Genomic DNA, 14,251 nt, shown 5'->3' on the forward strand with positions numbered 1-14,251 from the left:
TGACCAACTAGTAGTAGTAGAGTAGTTAGCTGACAACCAGGGGAGCGAACACATAAACATGGTTATCTGGGAAGAGTAGGTAGATGACAGATAAAATAACACCTTCCCTAAATATAGTTATTCTAGTAAGAATATTTAGCTGACAGACAAACTGACGCTCCTCCTCAGTGACTTTGATCAGAAGTCCCACAGAGGGAGTTTTAGCTTCAGGTTTTATCTGACAACACCATACAAACGTCTCCTCAGTCACTTTAATCAGACAAAGCCTCAATACATTTAATCATACAGATGTAGTTTTAGCTTTAGGTTTAAGCTAAAAACATAAAATACTTCATATACAATCCCTCTCACCCCCTCCACAAAACACTGGACAAGCTACAGAGCAGCTTCAGCAACAGACTCATTCAACCTGCTGCTCCAAGAACCAGACAGGAAGTCGTTCCTTCCTTCTGCAATAAGACTCTATAATTCATCTACCTCTGCCAGAACCAACATTACTGAAATGCACTAAATCTACGCATGACACATTGCTATGTTATTAATATTATTACTACTACTATTATTATTATTATTATTATTATTATATATACTGTTGCTGACATTACTATTATTATTATTACTATATACTGTAATATACTACTATTATTATTATTATTATTATACTGGCCTTATTTATTATTATTATTATTATTACTATTACTATTATTATATATTTATATATTATATGTCATATTATTTTATTTATAATTATTTTATTTATTTTTATTTTATTTTATATTGTTGCTATTTATTATTACATAATATATTATATATTATATGCTGTACTATTATTATTATTATTATTATGATATACCGTCTAGTCACTATAGCATTGTTGCCATCATATCATAGTGTCCTTGTTCTATTGTGTGTTTTTTTTCTATTGTTGTTTTTATTTATTCTACCTCAGTATTTTATTGTATTGTATTTTATTATCTATCCATCCATCCATCCATCCATCCACAGTAACATGGACTGATACCACACTGAGAGCTAAGCTAATGTCGCTAGCATGCTAACACGCCAATCGCGAATAGCATGCTAACACGGTAATCGCGATTAGCATCACAACCTTCACAAATAACATCAAATTTGAACAGTATTCAATACACACACACACATGTATTTACCTTCTGCAGATTACAATAAGTCCTCAGCCGTATGGTTTTATTCCGTTGACTGAAATTATAGAAATATTCGCTAATTCTCTGTCAACATCAACTGACTTCTCATAGCTAATGCTAGCTAACGTTAGCTGCCTCTGCTTGAGGCCTGACGAGCCTGAAGCTCCGACAGCTGCTGTTATTTCTACAACTCGGCTAAAACTTTGATTAAGCAGTAAAATAGTACTTACATGTCTTAAAGAAAGTACCGTTATATTTCCTGGGCGACTTGCAGAACTGAACTGACCCCAACAAGGAAAGTTCCTGCTAGCTCAGTAGCTCAGACCGGTTCAGACTGGATCAGACCAGTTCAGACTGGATCAGACTGGTTCAGACCAGGTCAGACCGGTTCAGACTGGTTCAGACCAGTTCAGACTGGATAAGACTGGTTCTGACTGTTTCAAACTGGATCAGACCAGTTCAGACTGGATCAGACTGGTTCAGACCAGTTAAGACCGGTTCAGACTGGTTCAGACCAGTTCAGACTGGATAAGACCGGTTCTGACTGTTTCAAACTGGAGCAGACCGGTCCTGGCTGGTTCAGACAGCGATGACATCACGGGACCGTTTGATTTTCTGCAGTTAAATACTTTTTTAAATTTTTATCATAACTCTATTTACTTTCTTTCTGCTTCATTTAATTATTTGCCTGCAGTTCTATTTTATAGTCTTTCTTAATTAATTTTCCTGAAATTATGTATATTTTTTATTGTTACTTTTACATTAGGTATTCATTCTTTATTTGTTTTATTTTATTTAAGTAGTTTATTTATTAATCTGCCTACAGTTATGTGTTGTTATTCTAATTACTTTTACTTTATTTTTATTTGTTTTCCTGCAGTTATTTACATTTTTATTAAAAGTTTTACATTATGAAGAAAATGAAAAATTAAATAAAAGTAATTATAATATTTGTTTTGTATATTTTCATTATTATTATTTTTACATGATGTATTTTTAAGTTATTTGCCAGCAGTTATATATTTCGTCATTATTTATACTTTCTTTATTAATTTGCCTCCAGTTATGTATTGTTAGTATAATTACTTTTACTTTCTTTTTTTATTTGTTTTGCTGCAGTTATGTATAATTTTTACTGTGACTTTTACATTATGTATTTTGCTTTTTTATTTAATTAAAACTACTTTTACATAATTTATGTATGTTTTTATTTGTTTACCTGCATTTATATATATATATATATATATATTTATTACTTTTACTTTATGTAGTTTGTTTATTCACTTGCCAACAGTTATACATACATATATATATCTTTTTATTATTTCTAAATTTTACCTTACATATTTTTAACTGCAGGTAATATATTAACATATATTAACATATTTATTCATATCTTTATTGTTTATTTATGTATTTATTTTTATTTGTTTGCCTTCAGTTATTAAATAATTACATGCATGCATTCAGTTACTAAATACAATATACATGCTAATTTGTTTGTTTCTTATGAAATATAAAATAATGTTAATAATCATGGATTATGTCAAAATCAAACACTGAAAGTATTGCATTAAAAATAGACGGAGACACAACAATTTGAGTTTCACAAAAATAAAAAAATGCATTTTGAATATTCAGCACTTCAGATAAATCTGTGTTTTTTTAAATGATAAGTCATTTAGTTTTAATAAGATGATATTCAGTCTGATGGAGCTGTGATGTTGCAGGTTTTACAGCAGGTGGCGCCAGAAACACAGTGATGGTTCCCTGAGTGGTGAAAAAAAGTACACTTTTATATTTATTTGTTTCATCTGAAAACAGAAAAAAAGATTCCAGTGCGTCGCTTCAAATCACAGTTTGGACATTTCCACCATAAAATTCCTGCTTTGGCATAAATAAAAAATTCCACCAGGATAAAGAAAACTAACTGTTTGATGGTGTTTAAGTGTAAATTCTCCACTTTTTAATAATAAAGTGTCTCAAAAAGTTGTTTTCTTGTTGTCTGCTTTAACCCTCTGAACCCCAACAAGCAGCTTCAGAGCATTTATTTCTCTTTTTACATCCTCCTATAAATCTATAGTCCTGCAGCTTTATGGAGTCAGCACAATCAGAACGACTCCAACAGTCTTTGTGCAGAAAAACACAGTTAGAATGACAGAAAACAGAAAAAAAATGTCTCTGATATATCATATTTTTTAGACATGAATAAAACTGAATTTCTATAGAAACATTTTCCAAGTGTCCACAATTGTCACGAATGTAGTAAAACCAGTTTTCTCCACTTATTGAACTATTGTCATGTTCCCAGCCTCTCCTGTCCTCTCCTCTCTGCTCTGTGTAAACAGCCTCTCCTGTCCTCTCCTCTCTGCTCTGTGTAAACAGCCTCTCCTGTCCTCTCCTCTCTGCTCTGTGTAAACAGCCTCTCCTGTCCTCTCCTCTCTGCTCTGTGTAAACAGCCTCTCCTGTCCTGTCCTCTCCCCTCTGCTCTGTGTAAACAGCCTCTCCTGTCCTCTCCTCTCAGCTCTGTGTAAACAGCCTCTCCTGTCCTCTCCTCTCTGCTCTGTGTAAACAGCCTCTCCTGTCCTGTCCTCTCCCCTCTGCTCTGTGTAAACAGCCTCTCCTGTCCTCTCCTCTCTGCTCTGTGTAAACTGGTTTATTTTAAATGACACATGGAGAATAAAGAGATTCTGACACTAAAATCAACATTTAACACAAGTAACGGACACTTTTTACAACAGATGATGCGTTCAAGGACCGTCAGAAAGTCCTTGAACCACTGACGATAGCGTCTGTTTTAACACTTTCTCTCTCTCTCTATGATGAATGTTGGATTGAAGGTGATTTTTTAAAGAGAACACAACAGACTGGTGTGTTTATAGAAGCCGCTCCGTCCTTTCACTGTCTCTATAGAAGCGTGGCATGTGCAATATCATTGACCCTGCAAAGCTCAGGACAAGCACATTCTATTGAGTCCACACACACACACACACACACACACACACACACATTCTTGTACTTCTATCTTTGTGAGGACCCTCATTGTAACAGTGAATTCCCTACCAAGGTTATAATAGTTTTGGATTTTTCATTAGTTTTAGTTTTAATTTCGTTGTGAGTTTTTTCTTTTCAAATCCAGTTAGTTTTAACTAGTTTTTAGAGTGAGTTTTCTAGTTTTAGTCTAGTTTTTATTAGTTGTAGTGTTTTGTAATGAGGTATTTGTTGGGTGGGAGATTAAAAGAGGTCACAGTAAATGTTTCCTTTATTTCCTTTGTCTGATCCATCTTCATTATGTATGAAAAAAGTTGAACACAAAGAGGAAAACGAAGGACATTTTCACTATAATTGTAGTTAGTTTTGTAACCACACAATACAGTTTCAGTTAATTATCATTATCATGTAACCTTTAACCCTTAAAACAAAGTCTGGAACCTCAAAAAAAAGCCTTTAAAGAAGTGAGGACCGGCCCAAATGTCCTCACTCTGTTGGTTAAAAACTTGTTCCGGTCCTCACTATGTAGGAAGTACAAGAACACACACACACACACACACACACACACAGAGCAGAATCAGCAGACAGGTCGGGATGAAGGGAAACGTCGAGGCAGCAGAAACCTTTAGAGCCGCTCTTTGTCCCCTGACGTATATATTGGGGGGTCCAACTTTTTCTCTGTTACACTGTGTGTGTGGTTGTGGGCCAGGTTGGACAACATCCAGTGGGCAAAGATGTCGCAGTACTCTGGAAAGGTGAGTGACGACAAGAGGAACCGTGTTTTAAACCTGCAGATTTTTCAGACAAATCAACAACAAAGTCGTTGTTGATTTGTCTGAAAATCTGCACATAAAGCTGCAGGATTATAGATTTATAGGAGGATGTAAAAAGAGAAAGAAACGCTCTGAAGCTGCTTGTTGGGGTTCAGAGGGTTAACGCGGACAACAAGAAAACAACTTTTTGAGACACTTTATTATTAAAAAGTGGAGAATTTACACTTAAACACCATCAAACAGTTTGTTTACGATTGTAAAAACAGTGAAACGTCTGTGAAATATTACTGGGGGCAACTTTCCACCAAACTCAACTAAATCTTCTTTAGATTTAAGTGAAATTTTAACCCGGTTTCACGTAGTTCTGGTTCAGGAACAAGCATCTTTCCACCAAACTTCACTCAATTTCATTTATATTTAAAGAAGCTTTTCAGACAAACTCCACTCTGAAACTTTACTGTTTTATTTGTCTGCTTAATAAACATTTAACCCAGAAATTCAAAAAGTTTTGTGTCAGGTGAAGTGTAAGTATCACCGGCAGTTAAAATCGCTTGATTTTTTTTTTTTTTTTTTTAACAGATTTTGGTTTAGCAGCTGAAGTTCTGAAGGGAAATATTTTCAGCTGCAACTTCTGAATGAATTCATCATCAATTATCTTTTTTCATTAATGTCTAGATTAATCATTGAATCATTTCATCCATAAAACAGCAAAGAAAATATCACAAAATGTCTTGTCGGACAAAACCCAAATATTTATAATTTTATATGTAAAACAAGCATTTTCTGAATTATTTAGCATGAAGAATTAGTTCAACTTTAAACACATGATTGTTTTTTGATGATTGGTTTTTCTGTAGTTGATACTCAGTTAAATGTTTGATTGTTTGTTTATTTCTAAATTAAATTTTTTTTATTTAAATGTAATTTTTTAAAGAAGGTCCTCAATATTCATTATTTGGAGGACATGAATAGAAATAACTTAACTTTGACACTTTAACAAGAAACTTTCCAACTAAACTTCAGTTAAAAAGCAAACGTGACACTTATTTTTGTTGATTTTTTAGTTTCGTCTCCGTCATGTGTTCCATATTCTTCTGATTTATCAAAAAGGGATTTTCTTCAAACAGAAACTCATTCGCTTTTCTTCTGATTTTAGTGGAAACTAAAAAATGAATATGGTTTTAAAGATGTTATGCTTAAAATACGAGCGTCTTTCCACCAACTTTCTTTAAACTTTAGAAATGTTTTGTTTTAAAGCTGTTAAGCTCAGAAACAAAACGTCTTTCCACCAAAACTAAATTACATTTTACTCAGAAATTTTGTAAAAATTTCAACTCGTTTTTTTTTACATCGTTCTGATTTATAAATGAGCAACTTTCCACCAAACTGAATTTAATTTTCTTCAGATTCTAGTGAAGAATGTTGATACAGTTTTGCAGATTTCGTGTTTTAAGTTTTGGGCATTTTTTACACCAAACTCAACTCACTTTACTTCAGATTTAAAGATTTCAAGCTTTGAATTTTGAACAGATTTCCACCAAACTTCACTCACGTTTCTTTAAATTTTAGTCGACTATAGCGACACATTTAGCACTTTGATTAAAAAGACTCATATGGTACAGTCAGTAAATCTGTTGGACACAAACTTTAGAGCACTTTTGTGTTTTTGTGTTTTAGACTCTAACTTCTAATGAAAATAAATATTAACGCTCCAGAAGGAAACTGTATTTTTGTTGCATGTAGAAAAGAAAAACAAAAATATATTTATTAAGAGTCAATTTGTTTGTCTCTTTGTTTGCTCCTGAATTTGTTTGTTTGTTTGCTGCTGAATGTAAATCAACCTGAAATGGGAATTTCTGCATCAACTCTTTAAATTGGATAAATGCCCCCCCCCCCCCCAAAAAAAAAAGAAATTGTAAAAAATGTAAAAAAATCTAATTTAAAAAAAGTATAAAATAAAATTTAAAAAATGTAAAAAGTATAAAATTAAAAAAATTAAAAAAAAAAAAAAAATCAATTTAAAAAAAAGTGTAAAATAAAATAAAAAAATAAAAAAGTATAAAATAAGTAAAAACATAAAAAAGTATAAAATAAAATAAAAAATTAAAAAAGTATAAAATAAAATAAATTAAATTAAATAAAAAAAATTAAAAAAAATTAAAAATGGCTCAAAAAATAACTTTAACAAATAAAATAAAATCTTATAAATCCCCTTGATCGATGCCCAACGTCTCATACAAGGAGACTGGAACAGAGACAACATTTTATTCATTCAGACTGTGGTTTGGTTGCAGATCACCTTCTACGAGGGAAAATGTTTCACCGGCAGGAAGCTGGAGGTCAGAGGAGACTGTGATAACTTCCAGGACCGCGGCTTCATGAACAGGTGAGGCTGAACTCTGACCTCTGAACTCTGAACTCTGAACTCTGAACTCGTCTTCAGCTTGTTGAACACGAGCAGCGAGCAGAAGTGAAACATGTGGAGTTTGTCTTGTTTCAGGGTGAACTCCATCCGCGTGGAGAGCGGCGCCTGGATCTGCTTCGACCACCCCGACTTCAAGGGCCAGCAGTACATCCTGGAGCACGGCGAGTACCCCGAGTTCCAGAGGTGGAACTCCCACAACGACCACATGGGATCCTGCAAGCCCATCCGCATGGTGAGACCCTCCCACGTCCTGCTGCTTCTAGTTTCGTCTTCGTCGTGTGATCCAAATTCGTTTAATTCAAAAAGGGATTTTCTTCAGACAGGAACTCCACCCGCTCTCCTTCGGATTTTAGTGAAATGTGTCAATGAGGTTTTAAAGATGTTGAGCTTTAAAATACCAGCATCTTTTCACCAAACTTCACTCAATTTTCTTTAGATTTTAGTGACGTATGCTGACACATTTTTGCAGGTTTAGTGCTTTAAGTCTTGGGCTTTTTTCCACCAAACTCCACTAAATTTTCTTTAGATTTAGGTGAAATTTTAACTCGGTTGTGTTCCTGGTTCAGGAACAAGCATCTTTCTACCAAACTCCTCCTACGTTTCTTAGGATTTTAGTGAAATATGTCAATGAGGTTTTAAATATGTTAGGCTTTATAAATACGAGAATCTTTCCACCAAACGTCATTACATTTTCTTTAGATTTAATTGAAATTTTAACTCAGTTTTACGTAGTTCTGGTTCAGAAACGAGCATCTTTTCTTTCCACCAAACTGAATTTAATTTTCTTCAGATTTTAGGAACGTTTGTCAACACAGTTTTGCAGGTTTAGTGCTTTATGTTTTGGGCATCTTTCCACCGAACTTCATTACATTTTCTTCAGATTTTAGTAACGTTTGTCAACAGTTTTTGCAGATTTCGTGCATTTCGTGCATCTTTCCACCAAACTCCACTCATGTTTCTTTACAATTTTTATGAAATATGTCATTAAGTTTTTACGGATTTTCAGTTTTGCAGATGTCGTGCTTTAAAATACGAGCATCTTTCCACCAAACTTCACTCACTTTTCTTTATATTTTAGAGATGAATAGACGATTCAGAGATTTAGAAATACCTGCATCTTTAAAATAAAAACACTCAGATCTGCATCACAATCAAATAAAATGTGGAGAAAAAGTAAATCTGAGGAACTGTTATAAGACATGCATGGACACACACACACACACACACACACACACACACACACACACACACACAATAGATGCAGTATTTTCTGGAAATGTTTCACCTTTCAGATTATCTTGTGCTCAACTTTTAACTTTCTGTCGTGAAGGAAAATTGAGAGAATAAAATGTTCAGTCAGTTATCGGCCTAACGTGTGTGTGTGTGTGTGTGTGTGTGTGTGTGTGTGTGTGTGTTGCGGCAGCATGGGGAGCACTACCGCATCGAGCTGTTCGAGGCCTGTAACTTCTCCGGTCAGTGTGTGGAGATCTGCGACGACTGTCCCTTCCTGCAGAGCCGCGGCCTCTCCAAGAACTGCATCAACTCCGTCAAGGTGTACGGAGACGGAGCGTGAGTCCACACACACACACACACACACACACACACACACACACACACACACAGTCATCAATCACTCATGTTCATTCAAGCAAAAGAAGCAAAAAAACTTGATGCTTGTTTGCTGTTTTTTTGCATAAAAAGCATTTTTTCCCTGATGTTCTGGTTTAGAAACGAGCATCTTTGCACTAAACTCCACTCACTTTTCCTTAAATTTTAGACAACTTTAGAAATAAGCTTACATGCACCAAACTGAATTACATTTTCTTCAGATTTTAGTCACGTTTGTCAACACAGTTTTGCAAATGTATATGTGCATATGTGCTTTAAATTTTGTGCATCTTTGCACCAAACTCCACTCACTTTTCTTTACATTTTAGACTTTTTTTTTTTTTTTTTTTAAGTTGTTCTCCTTTGAAAATAAGCATCTTTCCACCAAAGTGAATTACATTTTCTTCAGATTTTAGTGATGTTTGTCAACATTTTTACAGATGTTTTGCTTTAAATTTTGGGCATCTTTCCACCAAACTCCACTCACTTTTATTTAAATTTGACACTTGTTTAAAAGTTGTTCTCCTTTGAAAATAGGCACTTTCTTTTCTATACATTTTAGACACTTTTTAAAAAAAAGTTGTTCTCCTTTAGAAATAAGCATCTTTCCACCAAACTGAATTAAAATGTTCTTCAGATTTTAGTGACGTTTGTCAACAGTTTTACTTCATCTTTTGCAAAAAAAATAAGCATCTTTGCACCAAACTCCACTCACTTTTCTTTACATTTTAGATACATTTTTTTTTAAATAGTTGTTCTCCTTTAGAAATAAGCTTACATGCACCAAACTGAATTACATTTTCTTCAGATTTTAGTGACGGTTGTCAACACAGTTTTGCATATGTGCTTTAAATTTTGGGCATCTTTCCACCAAACTCCACTCACTTTTCCTTCAATTTTAGACACTTGTTTAATAGTTGTTCTCATTTAGAAATAAGCATCTTTCCACCAAACTGAATTAAAATTTTCTTCAGATTTTAGTGACGTTTGTCAACAGTTTTGCTTACAGTCTTTTGCAAAAAAATAAGCATCTTTGCACCAAACTCCACTCACTTTCCTTGATGTTTTCTGTGCATGATGCCACTAAGTTTAACCAGTGAAACCAGTGAAACCAGTAGACCAGTGTTGTGACTAACCGTCTGGTGTCTCTCAGCTGGGTGATGTACGAGGAGCCTAACTTCCGCGGCCGTATGTACATCGTGGAGCGTGGAGACTACTGCAGCCACAACGAGTGGCAGGCCCAGAACCCCAACATCCAGTCCATCCGCAGGGTCGTCAACTACTTCTAAACGCTGCTCTGACCTCTGACCTCTGACCTCTGACCCCCATCCCCCGACCCCCCCCCCTCTACTGTGATCATGTACAATAAATAAACCGAACTACGATGAGAAAACAGGTTTTTTATCAAACACTTTGTGTGTGTGTTGTTTTGTGTGCCAGCCGAGGTTTGTGGGTTCTAAAGGTGGAACGTTCTCTGCAGCTCCACCAGGCCATCGCTGCGTTCTGGACTCTCTTTCTGTATTTTAAACATCAGATTTTAACCCTCTGAACGCCACGTAATATCGCCACAAATCTGCCGTTTATCGTAGGAAGAAACTGGTTCGATAGTCAGTAAATTAATCTGACGAGGTGTTTTTTTTTTTTTTTTACAGACGTTCTGTTTTAGAAACGAGCATCTTTCCACCAGACTCACTTTCTTTCTTTAGGCTCCTTAGGGACCAAACGACTACAGTCAGCTAATTTTATGTTTCTGATTCTCAATATATCAGTCAGTTTAAAGGCTGATCGTATGAAACTTGGCCAGGGTTTGTTTTTTATTATAATTGTAAAAATTCCCAAATTCCTCTTTTGCAAGGTGTATAGAATAGGAGATAACAGTCACACTTTGACCCTTAGGGCCCGTTTTGGTCCCATTGACTCCCATTATAAACACATATTTTTGATAAACTGTAATCCTGACAGAATATAATGATTTTCCCATGAATACTTAATAAATCTAAGCCTCTCCCTTCAAAATAAAGGGAAAACTGGTTTTAGGTCTGATGCAGAGATAAATCACAGTTTCAATGGTTCTTTTATCTTGTAAAATGCAGGCAATGAAAAAGGCTGAACTCCATAAAAATGTTCTTTATATCAATCCCAACACACCAAGGAGTTATCAATTATTGATCTAGCCAAGGCTGTAATAAGCTCACCCCAAATATTCCACTTTATTAGACTTTATTATTTATAATATTGCATATTTTGTGTCTTTGTCATAAGAACACCTGATTTTCTCAAAAAGGGAAAAAAGCGCATTAAAACATAAAAAAAGACAGAACAAAACAAAACATTTTTATATCTCTGTTAGGTCTGAAGCTGCTAAAAGGTTCGATGCGGTGAAAGTGGAAAACATTTTTTTTTATAAATCACATTTATATGACAGTTGTATGAGAGGGATCGTTTCGGGACCTTAAACCTTTGGAGTCTGAGGCTGTTCTGTTGGTTTTTGACTCCTTTTCATTCTGTATAAACCACTTAAACAGTGTTCACCACGCCATGTTGGTATCATTGTTTTCAATACAACCTCACCTATATGACCAGGTTATTATTTTTTCATTTTGACTTACTGGATCAACATTTTGAACACAGAAACACAAAAAAATACAAAAAAACACAAGAAAACAATAATATTGCAAAAAAAAACCCACATAAAAACCCACTAAACCACACAGAAAACACTTTTTTATTTACTGTTTTACAAAAAACATTAAAAAAAAACCACACATAAAATGGCATTAAAAAATTAACACACATAAAAACAAAAATGCACAAAAAATTACAAAAAACACACAAAAAATTACAAAAAACATTAAACACAAAAGATTGCATTAAACATGCATTGAAATGCTGAATGCAAACTGCAAAATTCAAAAGAATCTCTTCAAAAGCTTCAGTAAAATCGTGTTAAACTTGGTTGAGGTGGTTTCCACCTTTGCTGATAAAGAGTTGATGCGTTCATGGGACGTGGAAACTTGTAGGAAAAACAAAACTTTAGAGGGAAGCTGCCAGCAGCAGAGCTCCGGAGGGTTAAAGATGTTCTTCTTTAAAATACGAGCTTCTTCCCACCAAACTCACTGAGTTTTCTTCAGATTTGAGAGAAAACTGTCAATCCTTCTGTTCAGACGTTAGTCTGTCAACACAGTTCTGCAGATTTCGGTTTTTGTGAAATATGTCATTAAGTTTTGACTGATGTTCTTCTTTAAAATATGAGCTGCTTTCCATCAGACTCAACTCAAGTTTTCTTTAAATTTTTAGCAAAATCTGTGAATACGGTTTTGAAGATGAAGTCACGATTTAAGTTTTGAGCTTCTTTCCACCAAACTTGACTCACGTTTTTCTTTTTTTCTCTTCAGATTTGAGTAAAATCTGTCTGCATGTTTTGTTTTTTGAAACGAGAATCTTTCCACCAAACTCACGTCTCTTCAGATTTCAGTGAAATCTGTTTTTGAAACAAAAATATTTCCACCAGACTCCTTTCAATTTTCTTTAAATTTTAGTCCAACAGGAAACTCTATTTTTGTTGCATTTGGAAAAGAAAAACATAGATTTTTTCATGACAGTCAACTTGATCTGAATCAACCTGAAATGTGAATTCTTGCATTGAAACTTTAAATCTTACAAATCCCCCCAAAAATTAAAAAAACATTTTTTTTTTTAAAAAGCTGAAAAATGGCCCAAAAAATAACTTTAAAAAATTAAATAAAATCATATAAATTGACCCGATCGATGCCTGACGTCACACAAAAAGAGGCAAAAAGGAAAAAAATGTTTTTAATAATTTAAACTGTTCAGTTTGAACCTGAAACATGTCGCCTGATTTTAATAATTTCAATTATTGGACGTTGACATAAACTTCAGTGCTGGAAAATAAATAAATAAAAGAAGTAAAAATCTAATATTTGATCATAAATGTTTAAATGATTTAAATGATTATAAATGTTAAAAAAAAGGAAAGATAATCCAATAAATAAATCAAAATTATTACAAATTAAAAATACATTTCAAGACTATTATCATAAAAAGGTATTTAAAATCTATTTAAGAAAAAAAAATACAAATAACTATAAATGTAAATTATTACAAATAAAAATATATTTAAAGACTATTATCATTTTAAAAAGTATTTAAAATCTATTTAAAATAAATAAAAAAATACAAAAAAAAACTGTGAATGTAAATGATTACAGTTGTTAAAAGAAGAATCAGAAACTTTTCCAATGATGAAAATGTTTTTATATGAACAGAAGAAGCTTCACAACATTCATAACTTTCCTTTGGTTTCTCCAACAAAGTAGAAAATAATATTCATCATTCAGAAGAAACATGAAAACAAACAGTCGACTCGTTTTCACAACGTCAACAAACTAAACTTTGTTTCTCCAAACGTTTGAAAACAAAATTAGAATTTATTCATTTATTTATTAATTTATTTATTGCTGAAATCAAATCAAACTCATTATCTGGAAACTTTTAACGTCAAAGAAAGAAAAACACTTATTGCTTCATAGTGTTAATGTGTGTGTGTGTGTGTGTGTTCAGTGTGTGTGTGTGTCAGTGTGTGTTAGTGTGTGTGTGTGTGTATGTGTGTGTGTGTGTGTCTGTGTGTGTGTGTGTGTGTGTGTGTCAGTGTGTCAGTGTGTGTGTGTGTATGTGTCAGTGTATGTGTGTGTGTGTCAGTGTGTGTGTGTGTCAGTGTGTCAGTGTGTGTGTGTGTCAGTGTGTCAGTGTGTGTGTGTGTGTGTGTGTGTGTGTGTGTCAGTGTGTGTGTGTGTGTGTGTGTGTGTTTGTATAAGTGTGAGTGTGTCACACGGTGTGTGTGTGTGACTGTGTGTGTGTGTGTGTGTGTGTGTGTGTGTGTCAGTGTGTCAGTGTGTGTGTCTCCTCAGGTATGTCTTCATGGTGGTGATCAGTTCGTTCTCCTCCTCCAGAGTCAGGTCCAGATAATCCTCCTCATGGACAGACAGGTCCTCCAGAACCTCCTTCACCAGCTCACTATCCTCTGTTACACAGAGCAGAGGGGAGAGGACAGGAGAGGCTGTTTACACAGAGCTGAGAGGAGAGGACAGGAGAGGCTGTTTACTCAGAGCAGAGAGGAGAGGACAGGAGAGGCTGTTTACACAGAGCAGAGAGGGGAGGACAGGAGAGGCTGTTTACACAGAGCAGAGAGGAGAGGACAGGAGAGGCTGTTTACACAGAGCTGAGAGGAGAGGACAGGAGAGGCTGTTTACACAGAGCAGAGGGGAGAGGAC

General features: G+C 34.5%; 2 protein-coding genes across 2 annotated transcripts in view; one reads left to right on the forward strand and one right to left on the reverse strand.

The window, feature by feature from the left end:
* The first annotated feature begins 4,888 nt into the window (after positions 1-4,888).
* LOC131962398 (gamma-crystallin N-B-like) lies at positions 4,889-10,267 on the forward strand. Its single transcript, XM_059327397.1, has 5 exons — positions 4,889-4,909; positions 7,135-7,313; positions 7,428-7,584; positions 8,776-8,921; positions 10,114-10,267. The coding sequence occupies exons 1-5, from the start codon at positions 4,889-4,891 to the stop codon at positions 10,247-10,249; spliced, it is 639 nt and encodes a 212-aa protein (XP_059183380.1). The 3' UTR covers positions 10,250-10,267.
* Positions 10,268-13,836: 3,569 nt separating this feature from the next.
* nub1 (negative regulator of ubiquitin-like proteins 1) overlaps positions 13,837-14,251 on the reverse strand; it is a 16,535-nt gene continuing 16,120 nt past the window's right edge. Inside the window, exon 15 of the mRNA XM_059326939.1 lies at positions 13,837-14,001. Coding sequence (XP_059182922.1) covers positions 13,868-14,001 — 134 coding nt within the window. The 3' untranslated portion in view covers positions 13,837-13,867. The remainder of the gene's footprint in view (positions 14,002-14,251) is intronic.

This window comes from Centropristis striata, chromosome 23 (genome assembly GCF_030273125.1).
Source record: "Centropristis striata isolate RG_2023a ecotype Rhode Island chromosome 23, C.striata_1.0, whole genome shotgun sequence".
Lineage (NCBI taxonomy): Eukaryota > Metazoa > Chordata > Actinopteri > Perciformes > Serranidae > Centropristis > Centropristis striata.

Coding starts and splice junctions, on each gene's coding strand:
- LOC131962398 (XM_059327397.1), top strand. CDS start 4,889: ATGTCGCAGTACTCTGGAAAG. Junction 4,910..7,134: donor TGTCGCAGTACTCTGGAAAG/GTGAGTGACGAC, acceptor AAAATCTTATAA/ATCCCCTTGATCGATGCCCA. Junction 8,922..10,113: donor AAGGTGTACGGAGACGGAGC/GTGAGTCCACAC, acceptor GGTGTCTCTCAG/CTGGGTGATGTACGAGGAGC.